General features: G+C 49.8%; 1 protein-coding gene across 1 annotated transcript in view; it reads left to right on the top strand.

Annotated features, from left to right (window-relative positions):
* Window positions 1–1,013: 1,013 nt before the first annotated feature.
* RPAP1 (RNA polymerase II associated protein 1) overlaps window positions 1,014–19,253 on the top strand; it is a 146,711-nt gene continuing 128,471 nt past the window's right edge. Inside the window, 2 exon segments of the mRNA XM_029597447.1 lie at window positions 1,014–1,192; window positions 16,290–16,509. Of these exon segments, the coding sequence (XP_029453307.1) occupies window positions 1,052–1,192; window positions 16,290–16,509 (361 nt within the window). The 5' untranslated portion in view covers window positions 1,014–1,051.

Here is a 19,253-nt window from a genome sequence, read left to right as displayed (position 1 = left end):
CAGGTCTGCTATTGTGTACGGGACAGCTGACAAAAGACCAGGCCTTTGGACAACGCTGGCAATGTGAGTGAGGCAGGGGTGGTTGTCTCGTTCCCCCGTGCAAAAAGGGGTTCCCGGTGCAGGGGGTATGGGGAGCAAGGGGACCAAGTATGGAGTGGGAGTCCCTGCCTCTGCTATGGTTATGGTGGGCACTGCTGATGGGAGGTGCCCTGTGGTTCTAAGTACCTCAAGTATGGGAGGAAAGGTCGAAGGATCACTTCCCTCCGCTTTGCTCGTCGGACCTCTTCTTGGCATGTTGCCTGCTGGTGGGGAGATACCAAGGAAGAGGAGAGGCAAAAAAAAAAGTGTCAAGGGAAGAAAAAAAAGGAGCACTGAAGAGGGCATATGCTAGGGAAAGCCAACATGGGGAGGAGAAAACACAAACTAAGGCTTAGAAGGCAGCCTGTTGGGGGGTTAGAGAAGCCAGGACTGTGAAACCTGTGTTACAAAGCACACAAGCTGAACCTGCTTCCCTCAGCCGTGCTTGCTTACCCTGTGCAAGCTGTCCGGGGGAGGGGGGAAGCTGAAAGACAAAAAGAAAACGGCTTACTGCAGCCTAATCAGGGGGAGGGAGGGCCACTCCCGCACACAGGGGTCCGTGAACAATTAGGGGAAAGAAGGACGCAAGAAAGAAACCTGGGCAGGCAGCAGAGCTGGAAACCCACTGGGGGAGGGAACTCAAACAAAGGCAAAAAAAAAGAAAAAGGTTAGACAAACGAGGCAAACCAACGAACTCCCGACCTGTGCAGTCCCTCTCTCCGGGCTGAGCCCTGCCTGCAGCTCGCACCTACCCTCAGAAGGCAGGGAAAAAAAATGTAAATTCAGACTCTTACCTTCTTTGGGTCTGGGAAGGCAGAAAAAAAGGCACCCTGGAGAGAGCTACAGCAGAAGCAGGGAGGGTTGGGAAGGGCAAGAGCGGAGGAGGGGAAGATGGGCTGCCGTTTAGGAGCGAAAACTTTTCTACTCTACACAGGGGGACAGGGAGGGAGAAAGTGGTGACTCCGGTTAGATTATGGAGTACAAAAGCACTCCCTCGGAGCTCCACCGAGGGGGAATAGGAAGGAAGCTGGAGTCCTGGCAGGTCAAGGAGGCAAGCAAAAACCGGGAGAGCAGGCAAACCTCTAGTAAAGTTCGCCCATCTGCTCCTGTGAAGGTTTGTAGTTCTGATTGGCTTGCTGCTGCAATAATTTAGGGTGCTACCTGCTATGGACATGGATTACGCGGAGCGGAAGTGAGAGTTACTAGTGGTGCGGGGCGGAAGTGAGAGTTACTAGTAGTGCGGGGCGGAAGTAAGGGGTAGACTTGCGGAAGCGTGTCTGCTCTGTGAGTATCAGAAAAGACCCGAGAATTCCGAATACAGGTAACTAGCTGCATGTGAACTTTAATAAGCAGCGCTGTGTGGTGTTTTTTTGATATATTGATTTGTTCACAGTTTAATCAGAGAGCTTACACGTGCTTAGTGTTGCACAGCTCCGGTTTGTTTTAGGTGACGAGGAGGCTAGTCCTGTCTAAAACACTTGAGCTGATTTTATTTTTTCTTGGCCATTTATGTAAATTCGGAAATATGTAACCTACTCACAGTTAAATTTCTCTTCGTTAGAGCTGCAGTGTTACCGGCAAGCCTGTCTTTTTATTTCCTATCTGAGCTTCAGGGTTTCATCTAAAAAATATCTCTCCCCTCCCCCACCCAACGCACACCTACAGTAAATCAAAAGAAAATGTTACTTGTTATTTACTGATGATAATGTAGATTATTAGCTTAGTCTGACAAATGAGAATGGAAATGTCTGTAAAGAGATTGTTTGCTATGTGTAAAATTAGCTACTAATGCTGTCGCCATCACAAGCAGCATTTTAATTAAATTTTACAAATCTTACTTTTAGAAGAAACCTAATTCAAGGTAGACTACAATAGCATAAAATGGTACATAACGTTTTAAAAGAAAATATTATTGTAATGTTTTCTGTGAGGGTGGAAAATAAAATATAAATTAATACTGTTACACAGGGTTATCTAGTCATAAAATGTTTTTTTTCCTAGCGTGTAGCAGATGGATTCAGGACCAATGGGTATAGCTAGCAGTTGGAGACGGATCAGATTTCAATCTGACGTCAGCAACTAGTACATATACCCCTGCAGGAAGTGCAGAAGCTCACTATTTTTCCGTCTCCAAAGCAGTTAGGAGCTATCTCACGCTCGCTGAACGTTCTTCCAAATTTTAAAGAAAAGAAAATCCTACTGAAGACGAGCCCCGCACTCCTGATACCCTCGGGTCCCTCCCCCAGTTGAGTTTCCTGAGGTGATTTCCGTGGTTCCTCGGAGGTAAGAGCCTCGGTCCGGTGGCCAATTCGTGGCAGGGACCTAGCCCCCAAGTGAGAAGGGCTCGGGAGCGGCATAGAGGCAGCCTCGGTCCAGAGCCGTTCGCGGCGAGGACTTAGCCCCCGAGCGAGATGAGTTCGGGCGCGGATTAGAGGCGGCGGGCGCACTTCCTCGAGCGCGGCGGTGAAGGTAATCACCCTCTCCCCCCGCAGCCGGAGATCGCCCGGGTCGCAACCGGGAAGCGCCGAAGACAAGGTAAGGCGTACATCTTTTACTTACCGGTCTCCGAAGATCGACGATTAGCAGGGTCTGCCCACGTGGAGACCCTCCAGGGAGGTCGCCATCTTGCCCGTCCGCTCGCCGGCGCCATCTTGTCCTTGTTCGCCGCCCGATCGAGCGCTCAAATAAAGCTAAGTGCACAAGTTAACGGGTGCGCATCTTAGGCGCCCGAATATAGTTGGGCGCATAATTAAACTAGGCACCCAAGGATTGGGCGCATATTATAGGCGCCGATAATTGGGCGCGTATTATAGGCGCCGATAGTTGGGCGCGCGTTATAGGTGCACATTCTTAGGCACACATCCTTAGGCGCACATTAAGAATCTCCGCGCATAAGCTGCGCGCACACTGCAAAGCGCATATTTTCGACGGGGAGAGCACTGCCGCATATATTTTCTGACGCAATGGACCGCATAAGAGCCCACGCGTCCGCAGAAGCGGCACCTCCAGAATCAGGCATAGAAGCTCTAGGCCTCTGCTCAGCATGCCACCTCAGAGCCACACAGAGCGAGGAAGCAGATGCCCTATGCGCCCAATGTGAGGAGGCCCTCGGAGCTCCAGGCCAGGGCCACTCTCAGCCAAGATTAAGTGCTAGCTCCTCAGGGAACACCCCGGACCTAGCGGGCCCCAGTGAGACCATCCCTCAGATGGGGAACCCCAGAGACCTGGTGCCCCTCAACTTTGAACCTACATCGCTCTCCTGGGTGGAATTATTCAAAGGGATTCACGCTTTTGTCAGGATGCAGTCTGAATCCAGGGCGGACCCATACGCACCGGAGGACCTTCATGCCCCAGGACCCTCGAGGCCTAGGCACAGGCTCCCACCACCCAGAAGCCCCACCTACGGGGACACGGATTACTCTGAAGAAGAAGTCGAGCCCCTCGAGGAGGGAGAACTTCCCTCTGGGACAGAACCACATCGAACCATGAGATGCTTCTTCGCAAAGGAAGATCTTCCGGACCTGGTATCGCAATGCCTATCGGAACTTGCTATCCCGGGCCAAGGCACCCCGGGGGAACCTAGAATGAACCCCCTGCTAGAGGGCCTTCGTCAGACGGCCCACCATTTCCCCCACCTACAGGCGGCAAAACAGCTAATCGACCTGGAGTGGAATGCGCCGGAGGCCTCATTCAAAGGGGGTCGAGCCTTATCCACCATGTACCCACTGGACCCAGCAACTAAGGAGCTACTAGCGTGCCCCAAAGTGGACGCCATAGTTTGTGCAATTGTGAAGCGCACCACCATACCAGTGGAGGGAGGGGCGGCCCTCAAGGATGCGCATGACCGGCGCCTGGAAGCCATACTGAAACAAGCCTTTGAGGTGGCAGCCATGTCCCTACGAATCGCGGCCTGCTGCACCGTGATGACGCGTTCCTGTTTATCTCAAGCCAGGAACAACACCCCGGGAGAAGAAATGGAATCAGCTCTCTCGTTCCTTACCGACGCTGCCTCCGATCTGGTACGCACAGCAGCCAGGGGAGTGTCCTCCTCAGTGGTAGCCAGGAGACAACTCTGGCTTCGAAATTGGTCGGCTGACTCCTCCTCCAAGACACGCCTCACAAGAATGCCCTTCAAGGGATCCCTCCTGTTCGGCAGCGAACTAGAGAAACTGGCTAACAAATGGGGCGACTCTCCATTACCTCGTCTGCCAGAAGACAAGTCTAGGAGAAACCAGCGTCCCTTTCCCAGGCCATCCAGAGGCAGAAGCTCTCAACACTTCAACCCTTACAGGAATAGCTACCAAGCACCTCGTCCTCCGGCCAGAAACCAGTCCTTTCGGAACAGACACAGCAAGAGGGGAACCGGCTCGGGTTCAGGTCCCAGCCATACCCCACAATGAGAATCAGCCGACCCATCCAAGGGAAGAAGCCATAGGGGGCAGGCTAACCCTATTCTACCACAGATGGGTCGAGATAACTTCAGACAAGTGGGTCCTAGCCATCATCCGAGAGGGGTACCACCTGGACTTCCTTCGAACCCCTCTGGACAAGTTCGTAGAATCTCCCTGCCACGACCCCCTCAAGAGGGCGGCAGTGGAGGCTACTCTGACCAGACTCCTGACCCTAAAGGCCATAACCCCGGTACCTGCACGGGAGACAAATTCTGGACATTACTCCATTTACTTCATCGTACACAAGAAAGAGGGCACCTTCAGGCCCGTCCTGGATCTCAAGTCAGTCAACCGACACCTAAAGGTCCCAAGATTTCGCATGGAAACCCTACGGTCAGTCACGCGTGCAATACAGCCAGGAGAGTTCCTCACATCCCTGGATCTGTCAGAGGCCTACTTGCACATCCCAATTCATCAGGAACACCAGCACTACTTACGCTTCAAGGTCCTGAATCAACACTACCAGTTCCGGGCACTACCCTTCGGGTTAGCCACCGCACCGCGGACCTTTACCAAGGTAATAGTAGTGGTAGCGGTGACACTCAGGAAGGAAGGAATCCTTGTCCATCCCTACCTGGACGATTGGCTGATCAGGGCAAAGTCACCGGAGGAGAGCCACTGAGCAACCAACAGAGTCATAACTCTTCTGGAAAGCCTAGGATGGGTAGTCAACACAAACAAGAGTTCCCTACAGCCATTGCAGTCGCTGGAATACCTAGGAGTCCAATTCGACACCAAGGAGGACAAGGTCAGCCTGACCCCCACGAGGAGATCAAAGCTGCGGAACCGACTCCAGACCCTGCTTAGCGCCACCCGGCCCACAGCTTGGGATTATCTACAAGTCCTCGGCCTAATGGCATCCACATTGGAAGTGGTACCATGGGCGCGAGCTCACATGAGACCGTTACAATGCTCACTCCTATCTCGGTGGAGTCCACGATCACAGAACTACACCGTGCATCTACCTGTACCGACCAGAGTGCGGGCCCAGCTACGGTGGTGGCTACAGTCCAACCACATGAGCCGGGGATCAAGAATATCCTCCCCAACCTGGACCCTGCTCACCACAGATGCCAGCCTAAGCGGATGGGGAGCACACTGCGAAGAGCTAACCACCCAAGGGCGGTGGAACAAAGACGAGTCGGGGTGGAACATCAACCGACTGGAGGCATGGGCAGTCAGGCTAGCCTGCCTGCGATTTGCCCACAGACTTCGAAACAAAGCGGTCAGAGTGATGTCGGACAACGCCACCACGGTGGCATACATCAACCGACAGGGCGGAACCAGAAGCCAACAGGTATCCTTAGAAATAGCCCCCCTGATGACCTGGGCAGAAGCAAATCTCCAGGACATCTCCGCCGTCCACATCGCCGGGAAGGACACCACCACAGCAGACTTCCTCAGCAGAGAAAGCCTAAACCCGGGAGAATGGAAGTTGTCTCCCACAGCCTTCAGGATGATAGTGGATCGGTGGGGGACCCCGGACATGGATCTGCTAGTGAACAGATCCAACGCCCAAGTACCGAGATACTTCAGTCGCAGGTGCGATCCACAGTCACAAGGGATCGACGCCCTGGTACAGACCTGGCCTCCGGGGACCCTGCTATACGCCTTTCCCCCATGGCCCCTGCTGGGCGCAATCATTCACAAGATTCGACGACACAGAGGCCTAGTTCTGGTGGCCCCGGACTGGCCAAGAAGACCCTGGTACGCAGACATGAGAAGACTTCTGGCAGGGGATCCTCTACCCCTGCCCCCACACAGGGACCTACTACAACAAGGCCCCATCTTCCACAAGGATCCAGCTCAATTCTCTCTTACGGTCGGGCCATTGAGAGGGCACGACTGAGAAAGAGGGGATACTTGGGGACAGTAATAGATACCCTCCTCCGAGCACGCAAGTTCTCCACATCGCTAACGTACATAAGGATCTGGAGAGTTTTTGAAGACTGGAGCGAAGAGCACAGCACCAAACCACATTCAGCTAAAGTTCCCATAATTTTGGAATTTTTACAGAATGGACTTAAGAAGGGCCTGTCCCTCAACTCAATCAAGGTTCAGGTGGCAGCGCTGTCATGCTACGGTCACAGGAGCGAGGGCAACAGCATTGCCACGCACCCAGATGTTTCACGGTTCCTGAAAGGGGTCAAACACATTCGCCCACCACTAAAGTGGCCAGTGCCCCTATGGAACCTCAACCTAGTTCTGGAATTCCTAGCGGGACCCTCCTTCAGACCCCTTCGAGGCCTGTCTCTCCGCCTACTAACCCTTAAGATGGTGTTCTTGCTGGCTGTATGCTCGGCCCGCCGTATCTCAGAGCTACAAGCGCTGTCCTGAGGACAGGCAGCGTGCCTCCCGGTCCTTCGCCTCGGCTCGAACCAGGGCCAGAGCGCAGCGGCGCTACAGGAATTACAGACAGACAGGACCGCGAACACCTTCCTCCAGGTCTCAGTCATGGCCCCGGTCCTTTCGCGGGCGCAGGCCCGCGCGTGACGGGCCGGGACAGGGGGCTGCCTCTAAGGCCCCCCAATGATGCCATCCTCGCCCACTCCTCCGCCCCCAGGATCGGGGGTCGACTCTCGCATTTCTATGGGGAGTGGGTTTGAATCACCTCAGACCAGTGGGTCCTGGATACTCTAAAGAACGGCTACACCTTGGAGTTTGTCCGCCCCCCGAGGGACAGGTTCCTCTTTTCCCCCTGTGGGTTGGACCTCAAGAAGAGAGCGGTACAGCAAACTCTGGATCGGCTGCAGAAGATAGGGGCCATTTCTCCCGTCCCCTTCGGCGAGGTGGGCTCGGGCCATTATTCCATCTACTTCGTCGTTCCCAAAAAGGACGGCTCCCACCGGCCCATCCTCGATCTAAAGGAGGTCAACAAGTCCTTACGGGTGCTCCGATTTTGTATGGAAACACTGCGCTCAGTCATCGCAGCAGTGCATCAGGGAGAGTTCCTTGCGTCCCTGGATTTGACGGAAGCTTATCTGCACATACCCATCCTGCTGGCCCACCAGAGGTTCCTCCGTTTCAAGATCTTGGGTCAAGACTTTCAGTTCTGGGCCCTTCCCTTCGGGCTCGCGACCGCTCCCCGAACCTTCACCAAGATCATGGTGGTAGTGGCAGCAGCCCTGAGGAGAGAGGGCATCCTCGTTCACCCCTATCTAGACGGCTGGCTGATACGCGGGAAGTCCTTTGCCCACGGACAGCGGTCAGTGGCCAGGGTGATACAGTTGCTCCGCTCCCTGGGCTGGGTTGTGAACCTCTTCAAGAGTTCCCTAGTACCCTCCCAACTCTTGGACTTCTTGGGAGCGCTCTTAGATATGCGTCAGGGCAGGGTCTTCTTGCGCCCGGACAAGGCACAATCATTGCGGGAACACTTACGGCGGTTCTCTGCATTGCCGGAACCCACCTCCTGGGACTATCTTCAGCTCCTGGGCGTGATGGCCTCCACCATCGACCTCGTGCCTTGGGCATTTGCTCACCTACGGCCCCTGCAGGCGGCTCTCCTCTCTCGTTGGAAGCCTGTCTCTCAGGATTATCAGATGGTGCTCCCTCTTCCGCAGGCGGCCAGGGACAGTCTACAGTGGTGGTTGGATCTGAGGCATCTAGCCCGCGGTGTCTCCCTCGAGATACCAAATTGGTTGGTAGTCACCACTGATGCCAGCCTTTCCGGCTGGGGAGCCATCTGCGAACGAAGATCCGCGCAGGGGACGTGGTCGAAGTTACAGGCAGCGTGGCCCATCAATCGCCTGGAAACCAGAGCGGTGCGTCTGGCGCTCCTACATTTCCTTCCGGTGGTGCAGAACCGGGAGGTAAGGATACTCTTGGACAACGCCACCACCGTGGCCTACATCAATCGCCAGGGAGGCACAAGAAGTCGGCACGTAGCGCAAGAGGCGGCGCGTCTGATGGAATGGGCGGAGATTCATCTAGCCCGTCTCGCGGTGTCACACATCGCGGGGGTGGACAACGTTCAGGCGGACTACCTGAGTCGACAACAGCTAGATCCCGGAGAATGGTCACTCTCCGACGAAGCGATGCAACTTCTTGTCCGCCGATGGGGGTCACCCCACCTGGATTTGATGGCCACCTCTCTCAACGCCAAAGCCCCACGCTTCTTCAGTCGCAGAAGAGAACACTGCGCGGAAGGGGTGGATGCTCTGGTCCTCCCGTGGCCCCCCCACCTGCTTCTCTACATTTTTCTTCCATGGCCGCTGGTGGGCAAAATTGTTTGCAGAATAGAAAGTCACCAGAGGCCAGTGATACTCGTGGCTCCAGAATGGCCCTGTCGACCCTGGTTTGCAGATCTACTACAGCTGGCGACCGACGGTCCGCTACGACTGGGACACCTTCCTCGCCTACTCCACCAGGGTCCTGTATTTTTCGACCGGGCAGAACCCTTCTGTCTTGCGGCCCGGCTTTTGAACGGCGTCGGCTCCGACGCAAGGGCTACCCGGAGGCGGTAGTCTCGACTCTCCTACGAGCTCGAAAGACGTCTACCTCGGTAGCTTACGTACGAGTCTGGAAGGTCTTCGAGATGTGGTGTTCCAAGCGGGACATTCGGCCCACGAAGGCGTCTATACCACAGATCCTACAGTTTCTCCAGGACGGACTGGACAAGGGCCTCGCATATAATTCGCTTCGGGTCCAGGTGGCCGCCCTTGGCTCTCTCGTACAGGTTATAGATCACTCTTCTCTCCTGCTTCAGCCGGACATCGCACGATTCCTCAAAGGGGTTAAACATTTACGGCCCCCGTTGAGAGATCCCTGCCCCTCCTGGAACCTCAATTTGGTACTTCACGCTTTGTCAGGTCTGCCCTTCGAACCAATATGGAGGGCAACTATTAAGGATCTCACCCTCAAGACCATATTCCTCGTGGCCATCTGCTCCGCCCGGCGCATCTCGGAGCTTCAAGCATTGTCCTGCAGAGAGCCCTATCTCCGGTTCACGGACTCGGGGGTCTCCCTCCGCACCGTTCCCTCCTTCCTTCCGAAGGTAGTATCGGCATTTCACTTGAACCAGACAGTCGAGCTGCCAGCTTTTGCATCCGACGAACCACGGTCTCTCCGTCTCTTGGATGTCAAGCGCACGTTGCTTCGAATCCTGTAGGCTACTAATGACTTTAGGGTCTCGGATCATCTGTTCGTGTTCTGGGCGGGCCCGAAGAAGGGTTCCCAGGCTTCAAAAGCGACGATTGCAGGATGGCTAAAGGACGCCATTGTGGCGGCTTACATCGGAGCGGGACGGACTCCGCCTCGTGATGTCAGAGCTCATTCTACCCGCTCTCAAGCAGCCTCCTGGGCGGAGGTACGGTCGGTTTCCTCACAAGAAATTTGTCGTGCAGCAACCTGGAAATCGCTGCACACCTTTTCCAGACATTATCGTCTTCATCTGGCGTCGACAGCCTCTGGGCACTTTGGCGACCAGGTTCTCCGAGCAGGCCTCTCAGGGACCCACCCGGTTTAGGGAAGCTTGGGTACATCCCACTGTCTGGACTGATCCTGGTACGTACAGGGAAAAGAAAATTATTCCTTACCTGCTAATTTTTGTACCTGTAGTACCAAGGATCAGTCCAGATGCCCACCGCTATGGGGTTTTTTTAGGTCCTGCTCTGCTTGGGTTGCTCTCTTTCTCTTGCAGCATGCTGTGTCTTTCTCGCATTTCACTTCTGTGGTCACAGCTCCCTACAAGTTGGCTGTTTTGCCGAATAGTTGAGTTTTCATGTTAAATTTGTTGTTTGAATATCCGTTTTTACGGTTACTTATACTTGATCCAAACTGCTCTTTTGGTATTCTGTTGTGCTTTGATATACTTAATACTGAGCTCCTGCAGAGGGTGCACTGATCTATATGACATCACCCTTCGAAGTCTGTTCTGACTCCATCTGCTGGTCGGGGAACATAACCCCACTGTCTGGACTGATCCTTGGTACTACAGGAACAAAAATTAGCAGGTAAGGAATAATTTTCTTTTATGTGCAGAAGTCCCTTTTGAAAATTACCTCTCCTAAGTCAGGATGCACCCCATTATGCACGGAAACATAGTCCCCCCAACTGGAATGCCTTAGGGATCTGTATTGGGACCCTTACTTTTCAATATATTTATAAATGATCTGGAAAGCAATACGACGAGTGACGTAATCAAATTTGCAGATGATACAAAAGTGTTCAGAGTAGTTAAATCACAAGCAGATTGTGATAAATTGCAGGAAGACCTCGTGAGACTGGAAAATTGGGCATCGAAATGGCAGATGAAATTTAATGTGGATAAGTGCAAGGTGATGCATATAGGGAAAAATAACCCATGCTATAGTTACACAATGTTAGGTTCCATACTAGGTGCTACCACCTAAGAAAGAGATCTAGGTGTCATAGTGGATAACATTGAAATCGTCAGTTCAGTGTGCTGCGGCAGTCAAAAAAGCAAACAGAATGATGGGAATTATTAGAAAGGGAATGGTGAATAAAATGGAAAATGTCATAATGCCTCTGTATCGCTCCAAGGTGAGACCGCACCTTGAATACTGTGTACAATTCTGGTCGCCGCATCTCAAAAAAGATATAATTGCGATAGAGAAGGTACAGAGAAGGGCAACCAAAATAAGGGAAATCGAACAGCTCCCCTATGAGGAAAGACTAAAGAGGTTAGGACTTTTCAGCTTGGAGAAGAGACGTCTGAGGGGGGATATGATAGAGGTGTTTAAAATCATGAGAGGTCTAGAACGGGTAGATGTGAATCGGTTATTTACTCTTTCGGATAATAGAAAGACTAGGGGGCACTCCATGAAGTTAGCATGTGACACATTAAAACTAATCTGAGAAAGTTCTTTTTACTCAACGCACAATTAAACTCTGGAATTTGTTGCCAGAGGATGTGGCTAGTGCAGTTAGTGTAGCTATGTTTAAAAAAGGATTGGATAACTTCTTGGAGTTATCTGCTATTAATTAAGTTGACTTAGAAAATAGCCACTGCTATTATTAGCAACAGTAACATGGAATAGACTTAGTTTTTGGGTACTTGCCAGGTTCTTATTCTCTGGATTAGCCACTGTTGGAAACAGGATGCTGGGCTTGATAGACCCTTGGTCTGACCCAGCATGGCATGTTCTTATGTTTTTAACTCCTGAGTAGTGCAGCCTCACTGAGCTTGAGCCTACAGCACTGAAGACCAGCCCCATTGCTGATACTATATGTAATATATGAATGTAGCCCAAAAAACTGAAGAGTAGGCTCAAGGGTGACAATTAAAAAATGTATTTGCTTATTGGTGTTTATATTTTGCAGGGGTGAACAACTCCAGTCCTCAAGAGCCACAAATAGGCCAGGTTTTCAGGATATCCACAATGAATATGTATGAGGTAGATATGCATTCACTGCCTCCATTATATGCAGATTTATCTCATAGAAACATAGAAACATAGAAATGATGGCAGAAGAAGACCAAATGGCCCATCCAGTCTGCCCAGCAAGCTTCACACATTTTTTTGTCTCATACTTATCTGTTTCTCTTAGCTCTTGGTTCTATTTCCCTTGCACCCCCACCATTAATGCAGAGAGCGGTGATGGAGCTGCATCCAAGTGAAATATCTAGCTTGATTAGTTAGAGGTAGTAGGGGCAGTAACCGCCGCAATAAGCAAGCTACACCCATGCCCATTTGTTTTTAACCCAGATTATGTTATACAGCCCTTATTGGTTGTTTATCTTCTCCCCTGCCGTTGAAGCAGGGAGCTATGCTGGATATGCATCGAAAGTGAAGTATCAGGCACATTTGGTTTGGGGTAGTAACCGCCGTAACAAAGCCAGCTACTCCCCGCTTTGTGAGTGCGAACCCTTTTTTCTTCTCCCCTGCCGTTGAAGCAGAGAGCTCTGCTGGATGTGTGAAGTAACAGTTTTTCTTCTCCCTGCCGTTGAAGCAGAGAACTATGCTGGATATGCATTGAAAGTGAAGTATAAGAATGGAGTGATCAAGCTAGTTGAAATGCATCAGGAATAGAGGAAGGTGGAGGTAGTAATTTGGTTATTTGGTTTGGGGTAGTAACCGCCGTAACAAGCCAGCTACTCCCGTCTTTGTGAGTGCAAATCCTTTTTTCCACATTTCCTCTTGCTGTTGAAGCTTAGAGTGATGTTGGAGTCACAGTAACCATGTGTATGTTTATTGAATAAGGGTATTGTCTCCAGGCAGTAGCCATCATTCTGGCGAGTCACCTACTCTTCATTGGCGGCCTCTTGACTTTATGGATCCACAGTGTTTATCCCACGTCCCTTTGAAGTCCTTCACAGTTCTGGTCTTCACCACTTCCTCCGGAAGGGCATTCCAGGCATCCACCACCCTCTCCGTGAAGAAATACTTCCTGACATTGGTTCTGAATCTTCCTCCCTGGAGCTTCAAATCGTGACCCCCTGGTTCTGCTGATTTTTTTCTTATGGTAAAGGTTTGTGGTTGCCTTTGGATCATTAAAACCTTTCAAGTATCTGAAAGTCTGTATCATATCACCTCTGCTCCTCCTTTCCTCCAGGGTGTACATATTTAGATTCTTCAATCTCTCCTCGTACGTCATCCGATGAAGATCCTCCACCTTCCTGGTCGCCCTTCTCTGTACCGCTTCCATCTTGTCTTTGTCTTTTTGTAGATACGGTCTCCAGAACTGAACACAGTACTCCAGGTGAGGCCTCACCAAGGACCTGTACAAGGGAATAATCACTTCCCTTTCTTACTCGATATTCCTCTCTCTATGCAGCCCAGCATTCTTCTGGCTTTTGCTATCGCCTTGTCGCATTGTTTCGCAGACTTCATATCATTTGACACTATCACCCCAAGGTCCCTCTCCTGCTCCGTGCACATCAGCCTTTCCCCCCCCATCGAATACAGTTCATTCGGATTTCCACTCCCCATATGCATGACTTTGCACTTCTTGGCATTGAATCTCAGCTGCCATATCTTCGACCACTCTTCTAGTTTCCTTAGATCCCGTCTCATTCTCTCCACTACTCCTTCCAGCATGTCCACTCTGTTGCAGATCTTAGTGTCATCCCAAAAAGACAAACCTTACCTTCTAAATCCCGTCCGCCAATGTCACTCACAAAGATATTGAACAGGACCGGTCCCAACACCGATCCTTGCGGTACACCACTTAAACCGCTCTCTCTTCAGAGAAGGTTCCATTTACCATCACACATTGTCTTCTGTCCGTCAACCAATTTGCAATCCAGGGTCACCACCTCGGCACTCACTCCTAAGCTTCTCGTTTTATTCACCAGTCCTCCTGTGCGGAACCGTATCAAAAGCTTTGCTGAAATCCAAGTATATGACATCGAGCGCTCTTCCTTGATCCAATTCCTTGTTTACCCAACCCCAGTCAAAAAAGTCGATCAGATTGTCTGACAGGATCTTCCCTCTGTGAATCCATGTTGCCCTCTGGTTCCATCAATTCTCCGGACTGTAGATAGTTCACTATTCTCTCTTTCAGCAGAGACTCCATTACTTTTCCCACCACCGAAGTGAGGCTAAACCGGTCTGTAGTTGCCAGCCTCCTCCCTGTTCCCACTCTTGTGAAGCGGGACCACCACCGCTCTTCTCCAATCTCTCGGCACCACTCCCGTTTCTAGGGATCTATTGAACAGGTCACACAGCGGACCCGCCAGAACATCTCTGAGCTCCCTCAATATCCTTGGATGAATCCTATCAGGCCCCATGGCTTTGTCCACTTTTTCAGGTTCTTAGCTCTTCCTCACCACATTTTCTACTGTAAAAGGATTTTCATCTATTCCACTTCCCTCCAGTTTTTTGTTGTGTAGAGATGGTCCCTTCTCCAGGGTCTTCTTTAGTGAACACAGAGCTGAAGTATTCGTTTAATATTTCTGCCATTTCTTCATCTGTCTCCACACATTGATCATTACCACCTTTCAATTTCACTATACCACTTTGGACCTTTCTCTTTCGCTGATGTATCTGAAAAAATGTTTTGTCACCATTTTTTATCTCCTTGGCAATCCTCTCTTCCGCTTGATTTTTTGCCAACTTGATTGTTTTTCTTCGTCTCCCTCAGTTGATACAAATATTCTTCTTTGTGCTCCTCCCTTTGGGATCCTTTATATTTCTTGAAAGCTGTTCTTTTAGCTTTAATTTTGTCAGCCACCTCCTTTGAGAACCAGATAGGTTTCAATTTTCTTTTGCTTTTCTTTATGTTTCTAACATATAGAGCAGTTGCCTTGGTGATTGCTCCTTTTAGATTTGTCCACTGCTGATCCACATCTCTCTCGTTCTCCCATCCTTTAAGTTCTTCCTCCAGGTACTTTCCCATTTCCTCAAAGTCTGTGTTTTTGAACTGTAAAACTCGGGTCTTTGTGGTTCTTTTCCCTATTCTATTAGTGATATGAAACCATACCGTTTGATGATCACTGCTGCTGAGGTGGGCGCCCACCTGGACATCTGAGACGACATCTGTATTAGTGAGCAATAAGTCGAGTATAGCACCTTCTCTCGTGGGTTCCAACACCATTTGTTTGAACAAAGATTCTTGCATGGCATCCATTATTGCTCTACTATTTTTAGTTTCTGCAGATGGGATTTTTCCAGTCTACATCTGGCATATTAAAGTCACCCACGATCACCACTTCTCCCTTCCTACCTATCTTATGGATGTCTTCAATCAGATCTCTGTCCAGCTCTTCCTTTTGGTTTGGAGGCCTGTAAACCACTCCAATATAAATGGACACTCCGTCATCTTTTTTTTAGGTCGACCCATAGAGCTTCTTCTTTACCCCAACTTCCTTGTAGCTCAGATGCTTGGATGTTGTTTCTGACATAAAGAGCCACACCTCCCCCTTTTCCTATCCTTTCTGTCCTTCCTTAACAAGTTGTAGCCTGGTATTGTTGTATCCCATTCATGAGATTCTGTGACCATGTTTCTGTGATAGCAACAATGTCCAATTCTGCCTCAGCCATTAGGGCCTGCAGATCTGGGATTTTATTTCCCAAACTATGAGCATTTGTGGTCATAGCCTTCCAGGTACTCTCTTTTAGGTTATTGCTTTTCCTGGACTCCTTATGAGATATTAGTTGAGATTTGTTATTCACTTTACTCTTTCTGTTTGTAGTTGTGCCACTGTTGACAGAGTTATCCATCTCAATTAGATTTTTCTTTTGGTTATGGATCTTGAAATACTGCATGCATTGTGTTTTTTCTCTCTTTTCTGGTAATACTGCAATGTTTTTCTCAAGAACTTCCTCAGTTTTTAATATATTCATTCATATTCATTGTGGATATCCTGAAAACTTATTGGCCACCCCTGATATATTGACTTTCTGCCCTCAGTCAAAGTGGTTCACAGATGTTACATAGTAACAATAAGTACAAAAATACATACACTTAAGAGTTGGTAACCATAACCAACAATACAAAATTAAAATAGTAACTGTAATTCATTTCATACAAACATTCTAGAAAATATACTTGGACAAAGAAAGGAATTGCAGGTAAGACCAAATAAGTCAAATAGAAGGCAAATCAACATTTAAAGCAATCTAGTTAGGTGTGCAGCTTTACTGCTTTTTTTTGTAGCTTTTTAGGTATCCAGCTTTAAGGAAAAAAAAAGCTTTTTAATTGGCAAAAGCAAAAAGGTTTCAGAGGTGCTCAGGGATCTTTTTTTTTTTTTTTTGCATAATAATGGTGTGTGGAGACATGGAATTAATTAGTGAAGCACATAAAGTTTTTGTCATGTTTCAAGTACTTTATTTTTTTCCAGAAATTTAAACATACCAGAAATTTAAACATAAGGAAGAGAAGAAAGTGATGTTGTCAAGGCCCAAGCCTGGGGAGTCGGAGGAGGATCTGCTGAGGTTTCAGGGCCAGTTCCTGGCAGCACGAATATCAGCCGCTGCACAGATTGTAAAGAAGGCAGATAAGAGGAAAGGGGATACAGCAAGGGGAAATGAAGAGGGATCCCCAAGACAGGGCAGAAGGGATGTGGTGACACTTGGTGGTAATTTCAAGCAGATTTTCTTTATTTAGTCTATGGACAGATTATAGCTTAATCTCTGTTTCTAGCTTTACTTGTAGGCACATTCATTCCCTCAGCATCCTTCTGCCTTAACCCGGAGTTATTTTGACTCTGCTGAGCCAGTTCACCTTGCACATCGCTCATTATTCAATATCTGTCTGCATTATCCTAGAATCTATATTGTATCTCCCATTAGTCATCTAGCTGCCTTTATCTTGCAGCTGTATCTGTCTCCAGGGCACCCCTCAGCATGTTTTGCTATACTGCCTGTACTGCCCTCAAGTAGTCCTTTCCCTGTTGTAAATAATAGTCAGGACCAGCTCTAGGCTAAGCCTTGCGCAAAAACTGAAATTCCCTGTACGTACCTGGATCAGTCCAGGCCCTGGGTTATGTCACCAATCCAGCAGAAGGAGGCAGAGAAACATTCTACTGACTCTGACGTATACCCTGGGGTGCCACCTGCAGTCCATCAGTATTTCTCTGTCTCCCAGCAGAGGTGGGCGTGCCTAACCCTGCAGTCTGTTGGTAGTTTTTGTTTTCTAGTCAGGTAGTTTAGGAGTTAATTTTTAGTAGGCTTTCTATCTCTCTTTGTGAGAGGCTGTTCTTTTAAGTTATTTTAAAAAAAAAAGTGTATCTTTTCTTACCAGCCGTCTCACTGCCTCCCGGGAGGTTGGGAAGTCCTGAAGGGACTATCCCTCCTGGTTCTGAGGCCACCGGAGTTGGGGAGGTTTGAACCCAGCAACCACTCCTAGCAGGGGTGATACCGGGGGGCCCAGCTCATTCACCCTACTTGGAGCAGCTCCCGGGGTCCGCGGCGTTTTGGTCAGCTAAAAAAAAAATTTTTTTTCCTTTTGCTTTCTGTTTTTCGACAGCTGTATTATGGTTTACTTACCTCTTCGGTGTTCAGCGGTGCCGTGCCTATTTGTTTTTTGCCGGGGTTTATTTTATTTTAAATTCGAGCCATTTTTTCTTCACAGTTCCGCGAGGCGCAGCCTGCTGCGCCTGTGGAGATGCACGCGCGTCTCTCCAGAGAGAGTCTCTGTTCTGCCTGCCTCTCCGGGGGGAAGGCTCGTCTATTTTGCCGGCGAAAGACGTGACTCGGCCGCCTCGCACGGCTCCAAAACCTTGGCGCGGCTGCTCCTCTACCCCGGACCTGTTTCGCTGCAGTGCAGGAACGAAAGCTGTTTTAACTTTTTTGAAGGCGGCGACACAGCAAGTTATTCAGGGAGCTCCGGACCCGCCTTCCTTGTCGCCACAGCTGGCGGTCCCTGGGGGGGACAAGCCGCGAGATACAGGGGTAGGTTTATCTGATGAGAGCCTGGAGGAGATTTCAAATTCTTCTTCTTCTTCTCCCTTCTCAGGGGATTTTCTTCGTTTTCTTCGTAAGGCTTATAAGTTCAGGAAGTTTCATAAAAAACACAGGGAACATTCATCTGGACAGGGTCTAAAGCCCTGCTCCTCCAAACGGGCGAGACCAAGTTATTTTGGGGCTGGGTCAGCTCCGAAGCGTCCCCTTCGCTCGGGCCCGGATCAGTCTATTTTTTCTACTTCATAGGATTCTGAACATGACTTTGCCTGTCCCGGACAAGTCCCTGCCGGACGGGGATCTCGGTGGAGATCCTGCTTTTGGCAGTAGTTCTGACCCTCACATAGTGGATGGGGATGATCCCAAAGTAGTCCGCCTTTTTAGAAGGGAGGAACTTAGTCCTTTAATTCCGGCAATTTTACTGGAATTGGGTCTGGAGGCTCCGGCGAAGGATTCTCAGATGGGTAATATCGACCCAGTGTTGCTAGGCCTTAGGGGTCCGACGACATCCTTTCCTTTTCATCTTTCTCTCACTGACCTTTTGTACCGGGAGTGGGACACTCCTGAATTAGGTCTTAAGGTAGCATGAGCCATGGAAAAGCTGTATCCATTACCTGAGGAGGCTTTGGAAATTTTAAAATTTCCCAAAGTGGATGCCGCTGTGTCAGCTGTCACTAAGAGGACGACTATTCCGGTGACGGGAGCTACGGCTCTTAAAGACCTACAGGATCGTAAACTGGAGGTTCAGCTCAAGTGAATTTTTTAGGTTTCTGCTGTAGGTGTACAGGCAGCCATGTGTAGTAGCTTGGCTTTGTGAGCTGGCCTAGGGTGGGTCCAGGCATTGCAAAACAATTCTTCCCTCTCTAATGAGGAGGTAGCAACAAGCTGGTCGATTGGAGGCTATAATTGCGTAACAGCGCAGATGCTTTGTGATCTCCTCAGGACCTCGGCTCGCTCTATTGTTGCTTCAGTATGGCTCGCTGACTCCTCTGGTTGAGGAATCGGTCTGCAGACGCATCCTCAAAAGCTCAGTTAAGGGCTTTACCCTTTAAGGGAAAATTGCTCTTTGGTAAGGAATTAGAAGAGTTAATTTTGTCCCTAGGGGAGAATAAGATTCACAAATTACCAGAGGATCGTCCTAGACCTCGAAGCTCTTTCTCATACCGCTCTCGTTTTTGGTCTAGTCGAAGATTTCATTCTTCTTGTCCTTTGACTCCACCTGCTAAGCAGTCTTCGGGTAGACAACAGAATTGGACTCAGTCCTTTTGTGGCCGCCGCTTCGGAAGACCTGGAACTTCTCAAGCCTCAGGTGGCACAAAGTCTGCCCAATGAGACACGGCCGGTCCTTTCCCCGGTTCCGGTTATAGGGGGCAGACTGTCCCTGTTTACGAGGAATGGGCCAGATGGACGTCGGATCAGT

Source organism: Rhinatrema bivittatum, chromosome 4, assembly GCF_901001135.1.
Source record: "Rhinatrema bivittatum chromosome 4, aRhiBiv1.1, whole genome shotgun sequence".
Lineage (NCBI taxonomy): Eukaryota > Metazoa > Chordata > Amphibia > Gymnophiona > Rhinatrematidae > Rhinatrema > Rhinatrema bivittatum.
The sequence above is the reverse complement of the archived record's forward strand: the minus strand, read 5'-3'. Positions and strand labels throughout refer to the sequence as shown.